This window comes from Eumetopias jubatus, unplaced genomic scaffold (assembly GCF_037043125.1).
Source record: "Eumetopias jubatus isolate StellerSeaLion01/CBP00866 unplaced genomic scaffold, mEumJub1_p1.0 scaffold_10, whole genome shotgun sequence".
Lineage (NCBI taxonomy): Eukaryota > Metazoa > Chordata > Mammalia > Carnivora > Otariidae > Eumetopias > Eumetopias jubatus.
Window position 1 is genome coordinate 21,612,105 of NW_028274816.1, and position 21,157 is coordinate 21,633,261.

General features: G+C 44.0%; 1 protein-coding gene across 1 annotated transcript in view; it reads right to left on the reverse strand.

Moving 5' to 3' along the window:
- The window catches only part of KCTD19 (potassium channel tetramerization domain containing 19), a 32,665-nt gene that overhangs the window by 8,073 nt on the left and 3,435 nt on the right, over positions 1–21,157 (reverse strand). The window contains exons 2-6 of the mRNA XM_088027132.1: positions 19,362–19,658; positions 5,072–5,222; positions 4,094–4,285; positions 2,728–2,859; positions 246–456 (exon numbers count right to left, since the gene is read on the reverse strand). Of these exons, the coding sequence (XP_087883258.1) occupies positions 246–456; positions 2,728–2,859; positions 4,094–4,285; positions 5,072–5,222; positions 19,362–19,658 (983 nt within the window). The remainder of the gene's footprint in view (positions 1–245; positions 457–2,727; positions 2,860–4,093; positions 4,286–5,071; positions 5,223–19,361; positions 19,659–21,157) is intronic.

Here is a 21,157-nt window from a genome sequence, read left to right on the forward strand (position 1 = left end):
TGCAGAAAACAGAAGTATGAAACCATCTGAAGACTTTGAACCTTGGGAACCCTTATAACTTGGCACCAGTCCTCTCCTCTAAGGCCTGGGTTTAGGGGTGGTGGTGGGTGTAGCTAACATGATGGGTTTGTTCCCAAGGACACAACTTCCCTCTGGCCCTCATGGACAGGGCCCCAGGTTGGTTCCTGAGGAAAGGCAAAGACCAGCCTGAGTGGAACCAAGCTGCTCTCTGAGGAGGGCCTTACTTGACATGCTGAAAGAGGACCCCGTTCCCTGTGATGTACAGTCTACTGCCGTCCAGCGTGCTCTCGATGCGGAGCTGTCCCAGTGCGGAGTCTGGGTACTTGACAAGCAGACCCAGGGCCATCATGTACAACGGCTTCACAGACTCCAGGCCTGCTGCACGGTCCCCCTTCCCAGGGCTTGGGGGGGGACAAGAAGTCCGGGAACAGCCACCTGTGCCGGTGAGAATGGGGTGACTCCTAGACCCCTCATGGTCATAACTCTATTAGAAGCTTTGGGTCTTGCTTCCTACTGCTGCCTTAAATTAGTACCAAAGAAGCTTAGAGGGAGATTATTTCCTTGCACAGCCTAATCTGGATCCTCTCAAAATCAGTATAATTTTTTGAATACTTAGTTCGGTTTAGAGGTCAAAGTTATTTGTTGGGAGGTAGGGTTGGGGGGAGATTAATTTGTTGTATCATTAACATTTGATTTTCAGAAATTTCAGTAGAGCTGCCCTTTGGCCCCAGCCTCTTCAGGAATCTCCCTTAGTTCCAAGCTCTGCTCTCATCATCCGTGGGGAAGGACCGGCAACCCTAAGCACAGAACCTGATGTGCATCACAGGCTTCTCAGATTTACAGCCCCTTTCACTCCTGGGCAGAATTTTCCCCAGAGACAAACTATGTGGTGTTACTTTCAGATCGGGTATTTGGGTTGCTGGCTCATGGGCAGGCCCTTGTTCTACTGCAGTGGGCACGATGCACAATCTATAGGATCCTATCCCAGTGGCAACAATGGGCCAGGAGGCAAGCTGCTGAGTGATTCATGGATCATTATAAATGAATTTTTTAAAAAAAGATTTTATTTATTTGAGAGAGAGAGAGCAACGAGCAGAGGGAGAAGCAGGCTCCCCACTAAGGAGCCCGATATGGGACTCGATCCCAGGACTCTGGGATCATGACCTGAGCCGAAGGCAGACACTGAACTGACTGAGTCACCCAGGTGTCTCTGATTTTCATGGATCTTTTCCAATCCTCTGAGTAACCCTACAGGAGGGGTCATGCCATCCTTATTTTTTTTTTAAAGATTTTATTTATTATTTATTCCTGAGACACAGAGAGAGAGAGAGAGAGAGAGAGAGAAGCAGAGGGAGAAGCAGGCTCCCCGCCGAGCAGAGAGCCCGATGCGGGACTCGATCCCAGGACTCTGGGATCATGACCTGAGCCGAAGGCAGACGCTTAACCATCTGAGCCACCCAGGCGCCCCCATGCCATCCTTATATCACAGATGAGGAAACTATCCTGAGAGGCTAATTAAGTACCTTGCCCCAGACCACAAAGCTAGGTGGGGCAGAGCTGGGATTTGAGGGCAGCTTTGCCCATCTCTAAGGATACCGGAGCTGTTTCCCTTACTTACGCGCTTTATAAAAGGCAAAAACCATGCTTTGTATTTGAGGGCTGCTGCATGGTTTACAGAGCCTGACTGCAAACATGCTTTCCCTCCAACTTCACATGGCTCCTGTGCGGCAGGCACTGCCGTACTCATCTCTCAATGACTCACGTTCTCTGAGAAATAGAAGCCCCTGAAGGAGGGATTTGAACTCACTCCCTCTTAAGAGGATTGTAAGACCCTGGAACAGGCTCCTGAGACCTGCGGCAGGATGCCACTACTTGCAGATAGGATAGGACTCCCATTTTGCCTGGGGACGAGGCCGGGGGAGCTGGGCCTAAACACAGCAAAAGACCTTATTCCCATGGGTGAATGTGATGCACAGACCAAACTCCACATGTACAAGACAGTTCTCAGCACGCCAGTTGAGGCCACACTGGGGTAGCTAGTTTCCTGCAACATGCACAGTAGCTTCCACAGATGTACAGGATTTGGGAGATGGGATGATGAAAGGCAAATAAAACATGTGAGGAAGAAACTAGAATGAGGTAGGCCTGGGAGCATGAAGGCCTGGATTGGACCGGGGTCAGGAAGTGTCAGAAGCAGGCAGACAGGCACAGCAGCCAGAGGCTGTGAAGTAGGGAAACAAGGGAATTTGGGGGTGGGTGAGATACTGAAGCACTAGTGGAGAAGCTGCCTGAGAGTCTCCCATGCCCCCAGCCATGCCTGGAAGGGGCAGGATGGCAGTGGCCATCAGGTGCTGCAAGGTGCTCCCCATTTCCACAAGCAGGGCAGACCCACTGTACCCCTGGGAAGCTTGCCCTTGCGCCCAACCTCCCTCCCTAGGACATTCAGGTCTGGTTTCCCCACCCAGGCTGGGCTGAGCTACCTACAGCTCAGTGGGAAGGCTGAGCAGACAGAGGGCACACAAGGGTTCAGGCTGAAATTGCTCTTCTCATATTCTAAGTCAGCCAAAACACCCACCTCTCTCACCACTGCCCAAAGCCCAAAGTGGTTGTGGGAGGGAGGGGAGATGTTTGTTCTTGGCTTTTCCAGCTCAATCCTGGACTGCCCCAGAATGTCAAGGGGAGGGCAAGTTTCCCCTGGTGACATACCCATGTTCATCCGGTACAACCTTACAGCTTCAGTGAGCTCGGGGATTTCCAGAATTTCCACTTCTGCTTCTAACACATCTATGCTGGAGAAATTATCTGGTAGTAGAATCTTCTGTGAGCGTAGAAAATTCACTTGAAAAGCAAAAGGAAACAAAATGATTTAAGGAGGTTATTTCTGATTCAACTGTAGGTCCAGGTTTTGGCAGGTTTGTGGAACTGCAACATATCCTAGGCTCTCCTTGTTCTGAAACAATTTCTAAACATACCTGGTTAGATTAGCTTTGAGTCTGTGGTTTCAAGGTGAAAGACCCCAAATTACTTTGTTTTCCTGGGTTTGAGTCCATGGGTGTGGCCTCCCTTGGCCTGGCCTGGGGCTTCCAGGCCAGGCCCTCCTGGTGAATATACTGGCCTTGAGACTTACCCTGTGAGTCTTGACCCAAGAGCAGGTCATTCCAAAAGAGGGAGTTGTCTTGCTGCTTACAGAGGAATGGCCCAGCTGAGCTGGGCCGGCAGGTGGCACTTGCAGTTTGTCCCTCCCTGGATTGCAGTGTGGGAGGCAGAGATGGAGCCAATGCTAACGTCCTGTGTGAATCAACTTGGAGATTCAGAAGCACATCAAGACAACTTTCCAGGTGACTATAAGGAAGGGCTGGGGTTCCAGGCATTTGGGCCCCCGTACAATTTGGGTGTTTCCTGCCCTATTCATCTCGGTGGCAACAGCATCTTGGAATCAAAGAGCTCACTCAGTTCACACCCTGACCAGAGCATGTCCTAGGGTGGTGGGGGGAAGGAGGTTGTCGCTGTCCAGGATTGAAGATCTCCCTCCTCAGGCCACTAGCTCAAGCAGACAATTTTACAATGATTTTGGGGAACCCTTCACCATACACCCTCCTTCTCTTTTGTTCTGGATTTAGTGGATATGAGAGCAGGTAGGGACCATTCTTTGAAACAAAGGAATAGGAATAGGAAACCCTCTTTCCTCATTTTATGCTGAGAGGAACTGAGGCTGGGAGCCCACCCAGGTGGATACATAAAGGCAAGCTAGAGAGTAGCTGGCTTTTGAGCCCAGCTCAGGGCCTTGCCCTTCACACCAACTCCTGTGGCCCCTGATCACTGCAGGCAGCTTCCAGTGACCCTTTACACCCAGGCCATCCCCAAATGAGCAGGGAATAAAATAGCTCTGAGGTTTGTGGGAGTCTAAAGCTGGGAATCTCCTTGCCTTCCAGAAGGTTCTGTCATGCTTCCACCACCTCAGCCCAAGGAAGCTCCTGAGGCCCTAAGCACCAAGCTGAGCCTCCATGGGATGTGGGATGGGTAGGGGTGGATGGGCCCTATCAGCTCCCCCCGACCAGGACAGAGCAATCACCAATGAAGCGGAACTCGCTGCACTCGCACTCGATCAGGGCCACAGTCTCAGCCAGCCACAGCAGATTGTCTTCAGTCACCAGGCTTGGATACTTGGCCACTAGGTCTAGGGGCAGAAAACAGTAGTGCACTTCCTCTTCCGTGTCTAACAGTGGTGTGTCCATGAGTCCCAAAGGTGCCTTATCATGTAGGCCTGGAAGAGATTGTGCAGAGTGGCATTACCACCTCTCAGAGGCCAGGGGTTCTCACTGATCCCAGGGTCCTGGAGGAAGCTGGGGAGATCACCCCAGAGATGGTCCCTGCCAGGTCCCTCCTTTCCCCATCCCCCTCTCTCTAGCTGTAACCCTAACCCCGAATGCAAGGGTATGGTGGGGAGAAGGACACGGAAATTTATTTTTTCTACAATGAAGGGCAGTAGGACATGTAAGAGTTTGGCTTATGTACTCAAAGTCATTAAATTCATACTTGTTACCTATCTGGTTTTTTTCTAATTGATCAAACCAACCATCGTGACCCATAGACAAAACGGATGCTTTTGGCTCTCCTGGAAGCTCAAAACCCATCAATAATCATGAATGGCTGTTTTGGTATCTCAGATAGGCCAATCTATACTGTAAGTCACCCATCAGATGGTGATCCTTTGGAGACACTTCTAGTGTGGTAGTTAGAGGTGACTTGAAAGGTTGGTGGAATTCTCTGACTACAAGGAGGGGGCAGAATACAGTCCAGCCCAGCCTTGCCCAAATGAAACTAGTATGCAGAGGAATGAATGTGGAAAACGGTGTTTAGTTCCAGTGGGTAAGCAGCCTTGGAGAGGGCATGTGGCAGGGTACAAGATCAAAGAAGATGATGGAGAGGTAGAGAGATCATCCAAAACTAGTTCAGCAATCAGAGTACTCTCTGGAGGAAGCCACTTCTGTTAGGGTGAGGAGAAGGGAAGCTGGTGTGGGCTACAGGAAGGGTCAGCCAGTGGGTATACCTGTGAAGGCGGGGCTTTTTATAGGAAATTCTGAGGGTTTGCTGATACACTTCCATGTTCGCCAGTAGTTCAGAGATGCCCTCTCAGCAACAGGTATGTCTGCAGGCCGTACACGTAGGTGGTGTTTCCCTTCCTTCAGATTATCTAGAGTCTGTCAGATACAGAAAATTACTGCCTGGAAAATTCTAAATCACATAATTATCGATCAGTTCTTGGGCAAAATACCAGGAAAAAATAGCATGTGACTTACTTTGGCAAAGGTTTTTGAAATAAATTTGGTCAAGCACATGAAAATATAAAAATTTAGGTCTATAAGATGATATGCTGATATTCAAAATTTCAATGACTATCTTCTGATTTTTGAAACAATCTTTTTGGGTTATAATTTTATGATTAATAGAAATTTATCTTACATAAGCTAAAGAGTAATTTATATTTAATCATTAAAAACTAGAGATTTTCTACCATTTCCCCTCAACAATTTGTATAATTGCTGTGATCTGCTTATTGTTTGTGTTCATCCTAACCCTGGAATGTGATCTAAGCAGGGAATTGGACGTGGCACAGGGTACCACATTTTTCAAAGCACTTTCATATACATTTGCTCATTTACCCTAACACAACTCTGTGAGGTAGATGTGGTAAATGTCTGCATTCCCATTTTACTGATGAAGCAATTGAGGTTAAAGGATTTGGGACTTGCTCAGGCAGTCTTCCACATCCAGAGCTTCTCCACTTGAAGGAGCAGGTGACCAAGTGTGGGTACATAAGCTGGAGCACGCCAGGTAGGCAGGGCTGAAGCTCAAAGCAGAAGGTGGGCTGGTGTTGCGCATCACTCAAGGACCCATTCTCCCTCTAAAGTCCTCTATAGGGGGCAGGTTATCATAACAGCAAGCCCATTTTTCCTGTCCCTGCTCTAGAAGAAAATAGTTTTCCCAAGAAATTTCTGGAGATAGCTAGAAAAGTAGTCTTTGAAAGGCACCATATGACAACTTTTTTTTCTCTAGGAGTCTCAAAATCAACAAAACACCTTAGGTTCAATATGAAACTAATAAAAGAACCTGCTTCTAAGCTGAACTATACAGGTGAAGCTCTGGTGAAGCGGCTCATAGGAAGCCTGAGCTTTGAAAGTGCCCTCTGGTGGCTGTGGCTATGAATTGCACCCACATAACTGCAATTATGTAAAAGGAGGGGTCTGTAAAAGGAGGGGACTAGAAATGGGAGAACCTTCCTCACTTTGGGTGACTGGTGGACTTGTGGAAGGACTGGAAAATGTCGGGGTCATGGGGAGTGCTTTCTGGGAGCACTGAGTAATGGGAGGGAGAAACAGTGTGTGTGTGAAACACCAGAAGAGTCTGTCATTCATTCATTTGAGAAATGCTTGTGTATCACCAGGGCCACAGATACTGTGCCTGGGCTCAAGGAGCTCTCAGCTTGGAGGAAAGCTGAGAAAAGACAAGAAAAACAACAATTTACATATACAGAGATTAAGAGCCAGCAACGTTATTGAAGTTTCAGGAGCTCCAGGAACCCTAGAATTTCTTTCCACAGCATTGGAAGGAAATGTAAGCTTTCTTGTCCCTCTTTGCTCAGGATTGCACACAACTTTAGCTTCTATGTCAAGCTGTCAGCTATCCTGAGGAGGGAAACTGGTGAAAGATCGGTTTCTGTATGAAGTAGTTGATCTCAGTCAAAGAGAAATAAAAATGAGGTGCCAGGAAGGTAACAGAGACACTGGAACAGGTTCTGCATCAGTGGGTGAGCAGGATTACTGAATTAAAATGAGATGATAATGATGATGAAGGTGGTAATAATAACAAATTATATTATTATAATGTGGCAGTATTTGTACTAAGTGGAATAAAGAAAACTGCACAGGAGGGACAGGACAGGTGGGAGGATTGTAGGCAGAAATATATACTGAGGCCACCTGCCTCTGTGCCTTGACGGTAGCCTTAAGGTGTGTGGAGGTTGGGGCGCCTGGGTGGTTCAGTTGGTTAAGTGTCTGCCTTCAGCTTGGGTCATGATCTCGAGGTCCTGGGATTGAGCCTCATGTTGGGCTCTCTGCTCAGCAGGGAGTCTGCTTCTTCCTCTCACTCTCCCTCTGAGTTCTCCCAATCTCTCTCTCTCTCTCTCTCAAATAAATAAAATCGTAAAAAAAAAAAAAAAAAGTGTATGGAGGTTGGGGGAGTGAGGGAGATGAATCTAGAGCAGTAAACAAGAGCCAGAGAGTGAAGAGCTCTGTAAGCTGGGCTGAGGAGATTGATATATCCCCTGGTTAAGAGAAGACATTGAAGGATTTAAAGCAGGGACTGTGACTTGACTGATAGTCACACCATCTCTACCAGTCAGCCAGCCAGCAAGCCCTAAGACTCCATGCCCTGCTCTCTGCTCTACCCTCTGCCTTCGTTCCCCGCCCCCAGTCCGGCTCCTCTCATCGCCAGGCCCTCTCCCTACCGTGATCTTTCAAACATGCACATGAGTCCAAACCACTCTCCATCTTAAAAAGCTTCAGTGCTCCCCACTATTTATAGAACATCCAAATTCTCCTTGGCATTGCATGCAAGGTCCTCCACAATCAATGGAGGCAGCAGGATATACACAAAAAGCACAAGGGACTTGAACTCAGACAGACTGGGCTTTGAATCTTGGTCACTTAAGAGCTGACATTTATTGCCCAGGCAGTTTTTTTTTAAGATTTTATTTTTAAGTAATCTCTACACCCAACATGGGGCTCAAACTCACAACCCCAAGAACAAAAGTTGCACATTCTACTGACTGAGCCAGCCAGACACTGCAACGCAGGCATTTTTATTTTATTTTTTTTTTTATTCATGAGAGTCAGAGAGAGAGGCAGAGGCAGAGGGAGAAGCAGGCTTCCCGCAGAGCAGGGAGCCCGATGTGGGACTCGATCCCAGGACCCTGGGATCATGACCTGAGCCGAAGGCAAACACTTAACCATTTGAGCCACCCAGGTGCCCCCCAGGCATTTTTAAACTAAATCCTCCTAATGTCCCCCCTTGCCCACATACCAAATAGGCTCTACTATTATCACTCCCTTTTAGCAAATGTGAAACAAGGCCCAAGAAGGGAACAAGTACTCAGTGCCCCGAATAAGTGGAGACGCTAGGAATGGAACCCAGAAATCTAGGGTCCATGCTCTTAACCGTTGCTCTTACCAATTGCCTCCCATCTGTCACTTAACCTCTAGAAGCCTCAGGCTCCTCACATGCAAAGTGGAGAAAGGAAAATCTGGAAGATGTTGTTGTAAGGATTAAAGGAAATAATATGTTAATTTCCTTCCTTTTAGTGGTCAGATTCCAAACTATCTTTCCAGCTTCATCTCCTACCATTCTTTCTGTCTGTATCCCATCATCAGTGACACTAAACTCCATAAAGCTCCAAAGACATTGTAATGCCTCCTTAACTTTGTATATGCAATTTCCTCTTCCCAGAACGCTTCCTCCTCCCTTCTCTATCTAAAAAGCCTGGAGCCGGGCGCCTGGGTGGCTCAGTTGGTTAAGAGACTGCCTTCAGCTCAGGTCATGATCCTCGAGTCCCGGGATCGAGTCCCACATCGGGCTCCCTGCTGAGCAGGGAGTCTGCTTCTCCCTCTGACCGTCTTACCTCTCGTGCTCTCTATCTCTCATTCTCTCTCTCTCTCAAATAAATAAATAAAATCTAAAAAAAAAAACAAAAGCAAAACGCCTGGAGCCTCCCCTAGCTAGAGTGGGTGATTCTCTTTTGTTCCCACAGACCCCTCCAAACTTCTCTCTCTGGGTCCCTGGCTTGGTTTCAGGCCTGTCCTTTCAGGCTTTGGGAGGAAGGACTGGCTTGATGCATCCCCAGTTTCTAGTCTAGAACCTAATGTATAGTAAATGATCAGAATTGCTGTGTTAAAAGAATGCATGTAAATGAAGAGATAGAAAACTGAGTCCTCTGGAAAAAAAGCAAAATGAGACATGAGGAAGCCCAAAATGAGCTGGCAGAGAAGTAGACTGCATTCACAAAAACTGAGAAAGATGCTGAGGATCCAAAGCCATAGGAAAAGTCAGCACAGGATTACAGTGGGCAGAGCCCAGAGAGTTCAGAGGGCAGTGAAGGCAGTGATTCCAACTTGGGACCTAGAGTCCAGAGGGAAGATCTACTAGAGAGAGGGACAAGGATGTAAAGGAGGAGAGGGAGACAGGATGACAGGGCAAAGGGTCTCAACTTGGGTCTCACAGACGCTGGACCATAACATGTTGGGTGAAGTAGAAAGAAATGAGAGTAAAACTAGGGAGAGCCTACAAGAGACAGCGGACCATGCGAAACCCATGCTAAGCTGACTGCATCAGAAGAACTTGAAACTGCCATTTATTTCACTTGCAGATTCAAATCCTGAAATTCTGTCCCAGTGGGGGAAACAACAGTGCCCTTGAACAACTCTAAATTGTGCATTGTGGAAGGGATGTATTGAGGGAGGGAAATCCCTGCCTGGGAAAACAACATGTTTGAGGGAGGGCCTGGACTCCCTTTCTGGAGGTGCTGTTTGATACCCAGGTATACCCTGTGGGGTGGGTGGGTGTGACAGTCCAACCAGTTTGAGAGATATACTAGCTGACTAGGGAGAATGATCTATTTTGTAGAAATGAAATCTCCATTTCTTGTTACTTCTACAAATGTGAAGTGTGAGCTGTACCATTCTCCAAGAAAGGTATGTTTTTGTTTTTTAAAGATTTTATTTATTTATTTGTCAGAGAAAGAGAGAGAGAGAGAATGCACAAGCAGGGGGAGAGGCAGGCAGAGGGAGAAGCAGACTCCCTACTGAGCAAGGAGCCCGACATGGGACTCGATCCCAGGACCCCAGGATCATGACCTGAGCTGAAGGCAGACGCTTAACCGACTGAACCACCCAGGCATCCCCAAGAAAGGTATGTTTGACAAATCTTAAAAAAGAAAAACATACAAATAAATCCCAAAAGATCACAGTTCCTGCCAGTCAAGTCATGCTGCATGCACTAGGCCCAGAAGCCTTGATTAGGTTGTTTTCTAAACTCTCTCAGTCAATCCTTGCTCTGACTTCTAGAAACACAAGACCTTCTACTCATGGGAAGCCATTTAGGTGCTATATGAATCCAAAGAATACATTCCCTAACCCCCTCACTTTGCTTTATTTTTCTCAATAACACCTACTTATTTACCATCTGCTAGTCTCCCCTAGTAGATATAACCTCCAAAACCATAAGGATCTTGCCTGTTTTGTTCTCTGCTATATTTGCAGCACCCACAACAGTTTCTGTGGGATCTCAATACATTTTTTTAAGGATTTTATTTATTTATTTGGGAGAGAGAGAGAGCACGAGCTAGGGGAGGGACAGAGGCAGAGGGAGAAGCAGATTCCCTGTTGAGCTGGGAGCCCAATGCGGGGCTCGATCCCAGGACCCAGAGATCATGACCTGAGCCGAAGTCAGATGCTCAGCTGACTGAGCCACCCAGGCGCCCCTCAATACATTTTCATAGAATGAATGAAGTAATGAATTAGTGAAGAGAATTTCAGAGAGCCTAGTTTCCAGCTGTCCTTTGGCTTTGTTGACTGAAGTTGCCACAGAGTATATGGCTGGTCTCTAAGGACTTCAATTCCACTCCTATCTGCCTGAATACTACTTCTATGACTTTTACTATTCACGTGCTATGACCCAGAAAGTTATTAGAGGGAAGATTTCTTTAGGGAAATATAGACCCGAATTCAGATGGCTAGTTACTAGCACAAGGATAATTAATGTTACTTTTGGCCTAGATAGTAGTGAAAAAATATGTCAGAAGCAGTGTAAGACTAATGACATGGGGGGTGCCTGGGTGGCTCAGTTGGTTAAGCGACTGCCTTCAGCTCAGGTCATGATCCTGGAGTCCTGGGATCGAGTCCCATGTCAGGCTCCCTGCTCAGCGGGGAGTCTGCTTCTCTGACCCTCTTCCCTCTCATGTTCTCTGTCTCTCATTCTCTCTCTCTCAAATAAATAAATAAAATCTTTAAAAACAAAAGACTAATGACATGGGGGCAATTATGTATGTGTGTAGGTACGGTCACCAAAAGACAGCTGACAAATGTACTAGTAGAAGAGCTCTGGGACTTAAGGGAGGTTTTCCAAAGCAGAACCAGTGCTCAGAGAAGCCTTTATGCTCTGATGTGGGCTGTGGGAAGGAGCTTGGAGGAGCTCACAAATCTCCAACTGCCTTGTAGAAACAAGGAAGGCCAACATCAATCTGAAGCTCAAGGGAAGTGAGGCTAGTAGATCAAAAGGATGTGTAGAACAGCTGCAATCCACCAAAGAAGCCAAATAAGATACAACTATCGGGATCTCAAACCTGCTCCTCCCACTGCCACCTCCAGTTTCTTGGCCCTGCAGAAGTAGATTCAACCTTCATAGGTCATCCTGGGTTCATCATTCAGTGTTCTCTCAGTGGATGTTTATTAAACACCTGTTACAGGCTGGGTACTGTGAGAGGCTAGGAATGCAAACATGAAAAGAATACAGGCTAGTGAAGGAGAAAGATATATGAATACCTGATCCAAACAGAATAGTATTGATAGGTGACAGGAATTAACTCTGAGAGCAGGGAAACAAAAACGCTGCCTGGAAATGTCAGGCTAGGCTTCCCTTGGATCATACTTAGGGTAAATCTTAAAGGGGGATCATTTTAGAAAGAAGAAATAGCAAGTTAAAAGGTGTGAAGAGAAGACATTTGGGGTGCTTAGGGACATGGCTGAACTTCAAAGTGTATGTGTATGTAAGTGCCCACACTTGCCCGTAGGTGCGTGTGTGTTGGGAGAGGAGCCAGGGCAAGCAGACGCTATGTCAGGGGTTGTCCACTTACCCATATTTCCACAGACAAGCTACACTGTTGGGATGAGTATCTACTGTTTATATAACCTTCCTTTCCAAGATCACACTGGTAATCTGTCTTCACATCGTGATAGGAAATGTGAGACCCATTACTGGTCTGTTTTCTTAAAAGCATCACTTGTGTCTTCAACATAAAAATTCCCTGGCTCCCTTGAGCGCAAGAATGCAGGTGTATTTGGGTGCTTGCTGGTAGCAGAATGTTCATAGGCAGAATAATATGTTTCTAAATTTAGAAGTCCCCAGGAGGCAATGGAAAAGGAAACACAAGTAGCATGCACTGTCATACTAAGTCCTCAGTGGGCTTCAAGGGACAAGTAAAAGGGAATCGACAGTCTGCCAAAAACTTTGAACCCTTGTGAGTGACCCTGAAGAGAAATTTCACACTGCAGTAGCAGCTGACTCTCAACCAGGCTGATAGCTTGTAAGAGGCTTGAAGCAGTTTACATTTAGGCAAAGGGGACTTCCCAAATTACACGGAAAGTTCTAGTATACACGAAAATGTTAATATACAGACCTGGAATGACTACTCTGTTTTTTCTCTGTGAACATCCAGGTTCATGGATTTACATATCAGCTTTGATGACTCCCAAATTTATACCTCTAGATAGATTGCTCCCATGAATTCCAGACCTTATACATCCTGCTGCCTTTTCACCATTGCCACTTGAATGTTTAATAAATACCCTTTTCTTGCCTCTCAAACTTAACACATTCAAATCCTAACTCCTGATTTCTCTGCCTAAACCTGCAGATTCCTTGGAATCCACCATTCGCCTTACTGCTGAGGATACAAAGGAGTTAACTATTCTCTCTTACACTACCAACAATTCATACCAATAATTCATTAGCAAACCCTCTATCATCAAGACATATCCAGAATTTGAACACTTCTAACTCCACTATTACCACCTTAGGACAAACTACCACTATATTTTATCTGGATGGTATAGGAGCCTCCTAACTGGTCTTCCTGCTTTTCCTGTGCCCCACTAGAGTGTAGGCCAGGGGTTGACACATTGCGGGGCTTGAACTCATGACCTTGAGATCAAAACCTGAGCTGAGATCAAGAGTCGGGTGCCTCACGCATTGAGCCACCCAGGTGCCCTGGCAAATTTTTTTCTGTAAAAGTGCAGATAGTAAATATTTTAGGCTTTGAGAATATGGTCCCTGTTGCAACTGTTCAACTCTGTATTATAGCTCAAGAGCAGCTATAAACAATATATAAACAAATGAGCATGACTGTATTCCAGTAAAACTTAATGGGCACCGACATTTGAATTTCAGAGAATTTTCTTTTTTTTTAAGATTTTATTTATTTATTTGACAGAGAGAGACACAGAGAGAGAGGGAACACAAGCAGGGGGAGAGGGAGAAGCAGGCTTCCTGCTGAGCAGGGAGCCCGATGCGGGGCTCGATCCCAGGACCCTGGGATCATGACCTGAGCCGAAGGCAGACACTTAACGACTGAGCCACCAGGAGCCCCTATTTCAGATAATTTTCATATGCCACAAAATTTTTTTTTTTTGGTTTTTGTTCAACCATATAAAAATATAAAAACCATTCTTTTTTTTTAAAGATTTTATTTATTTATTTGTGGGGGGGGCACAAGCAGGGGGAGCGGCAGGCAGAGGGAGAAGCAGGCTCCCTGCTGAGCAAGGAGCCCATGCTGGACTTGATCCCAGAACCCTGGGATCATGACCTGAGCTGAAGGCAGATTTTTTTTTTGAAATTTTTATATTTTTTTAATATAAACAAACAAAAGGCTAGCTTTTGACTGTGGGGCATGAAGTTGATAGTCAACCATTAATAAAACATAAATTTTCATCCTGATTTTTCTTTTTCTAATTTTTTATTGTTATGTTAATCACCATACATTACATCATTAGTTGTTGATGTAGTGCTCCATGATTCATTGTTTGTCCATAACACCCAGTGCTCCATGCAGAACGTGCCCTCTTTAATACCCATCACCAGGCTAACCCATCCCCCCCTCCTCCCCTCTAGAACCCTCAGTTTGTTTTTCAGAGTCCATCGTCTCTCATGGTTCGTCTCCCCCTCCGACTTACTCCCCTTTATTCTTCCCCTCCTGCTATCTTCTTGTTTTTCTTTTTTCTTAACATATGTTGCATTATTTGTTTCAGAAGTACAGATCTGTGATTCAACAGTCTTGCACAATTCACAGCGCTCACCATAGCACATACCCTACCCAATGTCTATCACCCAGCCACCCCATCCCTCCCACCCCCCCACCACTCCAGCAACCCTCAGTTTGTTTCCTGAGATTAAGAATTCCTCATATCAGTGAGGTCATATGATACATGTCTTTCTCTGATTGACTTATTTCACTCAGCATAACACCCTCCAGTTCCATCCATGTCATTGCAAATGGCAAGATCTCATTCCTTTTTATGGCTGCATAATATTCCATTGTGTATATATACCACATCTTCTTTATCCATTCATCTGTCGATGGACATCTTGGCTCTTTCCACAGTTTGGCTACTGTGGACATTGCTGCTATAAACATCGGGGTGCATGTACCCCTTCGGATCCCTACATTTGTATCTTTGGGGTAAATACCCAGTAGTGCAATTGCTGGATCGTATGGTAGCTCTATTTTCAACTGTTTGAGGAAACTCCATACTGTTTTCCAGAGTGGCTGCACCAGCTTGCATTCCCACCAACAGTGTAGGAGGGTTCCCCTTTCTCCGCATCCCTGCCAACATCTGTCGTTTCCTGACTTGTTAATTTTAGCCATTCTGACTGGTGTGAGGTGGTATCTCATTGAGGTTTTGATTTGGATTTCCCTGATGCCGAGCGATGTTGAGCACTTTTTCATGTGTCTGTTGGCCATTTGGATGTCTTCTTTGGAAAAATGTCTGTTCATGTCTGAAGGCAGATTCTTAATGGCCTGAACCACCCAGGCATTCCTGTAAAAACCATTCTTAGCTAACAGGTTGTACAAAAAAGGTAGTGAGCTGGATTTCATCTATAGGCTATAGTTTGATGACTCCTGTTCTAATATTAAGACAGAAGTCAATGATTTTTTTATAGTTTTATTGAAATATATTTAATGTGAAATGCATTCATATTATATATAATATGAATGATAAAATCTCCAATTTAAATTGTACAGTTCAATGGTTTTTAGTATGTTCACAGAGTTGTGCAACCATCATCACAATCTATTTCAACATCCTAAAAAGTAACTCTGTACCCATTAACAGTCATTGCCAATCCTGCCCACCCTGTACCTCAGCTCCAGGCAACAACTAATCTACCTCTGTCTCTATAACTTTGCCTATTATGCACATTTTATATAAATTGAATCATACAATATATGGTCCTCTGTGTCTGGTTTCTTTCGCTTAGCATAATGTTTTGAAGTTCATCCGTGTTGTTACATGTATCAGTACTTCATTCCTCTTTATTGACAAATAATATTCCATTGTATGGATATCCATTTTGTTTGTTTATTCATCAGCTGATGAACATAAGGGTTGTTTCTACTTTTTGGCTACTATGAGTAATGCTGCTTTGAACATTTGTTTACAAGTTTTTGTGTGGACATAAGTTTTAATTTTTCTTGGGTATACACTTAGAAGTGGAATTAACTCGGTCACATAACTCTTTTTGAGGAACTGCCAGACTGTTTTCCAAAGAAGCTTACGAATATACATTCCCATCAGCAGTGTGTGAGGGTTCCAATTTCTCCACATCTTTTCCAACACCTGTTATTGCCTGTCTTTTTGATGATAGCCATCCTATTGGGTGTGAAGTGATATCTCATTGTGGTTTCCATTTGCATTTCCCTGACGGCTAATGATGTTAAACATCTTTTCATGTGCTTATTGCCCTTTTGAATGTATTTTTTGGGGAAATGTCTACTCAAATCCTTTGCACATTTTAAAATTTGATTATCTTTTTGCTGTTTAGTTGTAAGAGTTCTTTATATATTCTGGATATAGGTTCCTTATCAGGTGATTTGCAAATATTTTGTTTCATTCTGTGGGCTGTCGTTTACACTTTTTTGATGGTGGCCTTTGAAGCACAAGAGTTTTCACCTTTGATGAAGTCCAATTTATATTTTTTCTTTGGTTGCTTGTGCTTTTGGTGTTGTACCTGAGAAACCATTGCTTAACCCAAGGTCCACTAATCTTTTTAAAACTTAAATTTGATCATTTTACTTCTTTCTTTAAGCATCTCCCAAAGCTACCTGTAACATTTAGAATAGATCCTATGTCTTTAATGTGGCCTGTAAGACTGCAAGATCTGGCCCCTGGCTTCCTCTGACCTTCCCATCTACCTGTGTCATCTTCCTACCTTTCACTGTGTCAGACAGGGGCCTCTGAGTCTCCCTCTTCCAAGTCACTATAACCTCAGGGCATTTCTATTTGCTGTTCCATATGCCTGGAAGCTCTTTCCTCAGACATCTGCATGACTTACCTTTCTCATGCAGGTTTCTGCTCAAATGCTGCCTTGTCAGTGAGGCCTGAGTAGCTTCCCTGGTCTCAGTCACTTGGGGGGCGGGTGGTCAGAGGGAGAGGGAGAAGCTGGCTTCCCGCTAAGCTGGGAGCTCAGTGCGGGCTCTATCCCAGGACCCTGAGATCATGACTTGAGCTGTGGTTAGACTGAGACACCCAGGTGCCCCACATCTGTACATTTAAAAACAAGCAGATTAGATGTAAATGTTCTGTTCTTTCACCTAAACTTCAGTACTACAAGGGCAGTGGCTGACAGAATAAAAACTATACACACAAAAAGAAAATCATATAAACACATTGTGAAACCTCCAGAAGTCTTAGAATAGAGAAATGCCCTCCTCTTTCATTATTACACATGAAGCACTGCTTTATTTTTCGTAGCATTGACATTGTATGGCTATATGGTTCCTTCCTATATCTCCAGTGCTTGGCCCTTAATTGGTGCTCAAAACACAATAAATATTACACTTGGAATCAAGACAATAATAGGTATTAAATGTACCCTTTGGACGCCAAAGCTACAGGCTAAAAGGAGGTGGGGTGGGCAGGTGGGAGGGGTGGGAGAAAGGAGGAGTGGAAATGTGGGAGATTAGGAGGGGTGAAGAGTAGAGCAGCAAGGTGAGCCTAGGTGTCTGTCCTCCAGAAGCTTCCCAACGCATTCAGCTTGTTGGCTCTTCTACATGACTTTCCAAAAAAGTCTACTGTGTTACAGAAAATACTGAGTAGGAAATGCAGTCTGTTGAGTACATAGTAACTTTAGTTAGCAGGAGGCAAAGTCTCATTTGTATTGCTAGGAGCTAAATCTGAGGGACATTACAGTGAGGGGCAGCAACACTTTAGAAGAGTTTAGATATGTCCTGTCCAATATGGTAGCCTTTAGCCACATGTGGCTACTGAGTACTTGAAATGCAATCATCTGAATCTGAGATGCGTGGTAAGTGTAAAACACACATCAGATTTTGAAGACTTAGTACAAAAAATGTAAAAGATGTCAGTTTTAAAATACTGATTACATGTTGAAATGATAGCATTTTAAATATATTGAGTTAAATAAAATATTATTAAAATTAACGTCACTTTTAAATTTTTTAAAAATATGGCTACTAGAAAATTTGAATATTACTTGTGGCTCACATTTTATTTTTGTTGGTTCATTCCACATTTTCCTTAAAACCCACAGGAATAATGCCTGGTACCTAAAATGTTTTCAATAAATACTGGCTGAATGCATTAAGTTGGACTACCTGAGAAAAGTCTTTAGACTAATAACTGGAAAACTCCCATTTTCTCCAATGAAAGCGTTCATACATTTATGCAAGAACCTGATTTTTGGACAGGCCTTAGCAGTGGGGGAACTGATGGAAATGTGTGAGGCTGTTGATTTGTTTGAGATGGCTATTGATTCTCCAGCTGTATTTACACTATGCTTCACAGAATAAACATCACTTCAATTAGACCAGCCTAAGTGTTTATTTCTTTGAAAACACTATTCCAAAACATAAGCACTTGTTCTACTGTATCTTTAGGGAGGCAGATCCACATGATTCTTCAAATACTTCTGCTCACACAACTTGGAACTTCGTAATTGGACCCACTCATTGGCCTCTGAGTTGCTACCTCCTATTCTGAAGTTGCTTCCCAGATAGATTTTGTTTCAATTTGGAAAGTGAGGATAGGAAAGGAATTAAAGGCTTTATAAACTGTTTGTATAGCGGGCTTGTGTTCTTTAAAACGGTTCTTCAAAAAATTGTCTTGATCTCCTTGATTTTCTGCAATGAACAAGTGACTCCTCCCTTCCCCCCACAATAATGGCGCTTTGGCATAGAGTCATCAGCAATCTTGACATGCCAGGCCATGTAATTAATTTTGAAGCCATTCGTAATCAATTCTAGCACTCCATTCCAGACGTAGTTAAAAAAAAAATTATTTCAGGTGGGTAGCCTTAAAAAAAATAAAAAGAAAAGAATACTACAACTTGTGTTGGAATATGTTAAGGGTTTTTTTTAGGGTTTTGATTTCCAAATATATAATAACTTTTAAGAAGAAGCATTAAATTATTTAGTAAGGATTATCTACAAAAACACTCAGTGTAGGGGCACCTGGGTGGCTCACTCGTTGGGCATCTGCCTTCAGCTCAGGTCATGATACCAGGGTCCTGGGATCGAGCCCCGCATCGGGCTCTCCGCTCTGCGGGAAGCCTGCTTCTCCCTCTCCCACTACCCCTGCTGTGTTCCCTTTCTCGCTGTGTCTCTCTCTGTCAAATAAATAAATAAAATCTTAAAAAAGAAAAAAAGATTTCATCTGTTTAAAAAACAAAACAAAAAAAAAAAACACTCAGTGTAAAATGTTCTCATTCCTATATGACCCAGATATGCACAATCTACCTCAATTTTCTTCTAAGAGGTGTTCAGGAGGCACAGTTGGTAGTGCACTGAGCTGAACTGTGACTTGTTGGGTCAGTGCTTATGGAGATGGATCCAGTAAACACTTTGTCCAGACAGTGGGATTAATATGGAGCATGGCCAATGGTCCTTTCTAGTCATAATATTTAGCTTTTCTAGGTTAAAAAAAAAAAATCATTGTCCAAAAACTAAGAATAAGCTACTTAAGCCATAGAAATTGTTTCTGTAGTTTGGAGAAAAATTAAGATTCAAGAAGAATGTTAAAATAGGATTTCCAAGAGTCAAGGAACCAACTCAGCAGTTGGTTAAGTCCTATCCCAGGTCTGTGGTGGCTACTGGTATAGGTAAGGCAGAGTCAGGATGAAATCCTTTATTCAGTTTATTTATTACTCTAACTCATTCATCACACTTCCCCATTAAGAGGGTCATCTCAGCAACCAATATATGAAAGGACACAACATTTAGTGATTGATATAAGGCCTATGTTACTGATCACTCCTGGAAGACAAGAGTATCTTACCTGCAACAAAGGCATCAGCTGCAAACCCAGTGCTTGCTCATAGAGTAAGTTCAGTTCTGTACAACTGGAGAAGGAGAGTTTGGAAGTGTAGAGGTAATAGTGCACATGCCTAAATGTGGAACCATCTCTGTCGATGAATAGCCTCTGGCTTTCCAAAGAGGTCAAGGCTGAAGCCTCTTTCCACAGCAGGGAGTCTGGAAACTGAGCGAGTTTGCTTCTGGGAACTGAGAAATGCCAGCCCCCAACGTTGAAATGAAACAAATCCTCTGCTGATTCATAAGGCATGCCAGGCTCCTCCTAAAAGGGGAATGAAAACAGAGCTATGCGAGAAAAAGAAATAAAAAGCATCCATCTTGGAAAGGAAGAAGTGAGATTACCTCTATTTGCAGATGATGTGATCTTGCATATAGAAAATCCCAAGGAATTCACTAGGAAATTATTAGAAATGAGTTTAGTAAGGGTGAAAGATATATATCAATTGTATTTTTATTTTTAAATTTATGTATTTGAGAAGGGGAGAGAGAAAGAGTACATAAGAGTGGGGGGGGCGGTGGACAGAGGGAGAGAGAGAATCTCAAGCAAGCTCCACATGCAGCACAGAGCCTGTTGAGGGGCTTGATCTCTCAACCCTGAGATCATGAACTGAGCTAAAATCAAGAGTCAGATGCTTAACTGACTGGGCCACCCAGCGCCTTGGATGTTAATATAAGTTGTCAATTTTTTAAAAAGATTTTATTTATTTGCGAGTGAGAGAGAACACAGAGCACGAGTAGGGGGGAGGGGCAGAGGGAGAGGGTGAAGCAGACCCTCCACTGAGCAGGTAGCCTGATGAGGGGTTGGATGTTAATACACAAGCAATGAACAATCCAAAAATGAGATTCAGAAAACAATTCTATTCCAATAGTATCAAAAAGAACAAAATATTTAGGAATAAATTTAACAAAAGAAAGGTAATACTTGTACTCTGAAAAGTTCAAAACATAGTTGAAAGAATTTTAAAGACCTAAGTAAATGGAAAAACATCTCATGTTTACCAATCAGAAGACTTAATACTGTTAAGACTGCAATACTCTCCAGATCTACAGATTGAACACAGTCCCTGTGAAAATTCCAGCTGCCTTTTTTCTTTTTTCTTTTTGCAAAAATTGACAAGCTGGGGGTGCCTGGGTGGCTCAGTCAGTTAGCGTCTGTCTTCAGCTCGGGTCATGATCCCAGGGTCCCGGAATCGAGCCCCTCATCGGGCTACCTGCTCAGCGGAGGGTCTGCTTCACCCTCTCCCTCTGCCCCTCCCCACTACTCATGCTCTGTGTTCTCTCTCACTCACAAATAAATAAATAAAATCTTTAAAAAAAATTGACAAACTGACGTTAAAATTCATATGGAAATAAAAGGGAATAGTAAAAACAAACAAAAAAACACTCCAACTCTTGAAAAAGGAGAACAAAAAAAATTTTTTAAAGATTAATTAATTAATTTGGGAGAGTGAGGGGAGGGGCAGAGGGAGAGAATCTCAAGCAGACTCCCTGCTGAGCTCAGAGCCCAAGGTGGGGCTTGATCCCATGACCCATGAGATCATAACCTGAGCTGAAATCAAGAGTCAGACACTTAACTGACTGAGCCACCCAGGCGCCCCAAGGAGAACAAAGTTTGATGATTCACACTTCCCATTTTCAAAACTTACTAAAAAGCTATAGTAATCAAGATAGTGTGCTACTGTATAAGGAAAACATATGGATAAGTGGAATACCATTGAGAGTCCAGAAATAAACCTTGACATTTATGGTTAATTGAATTTG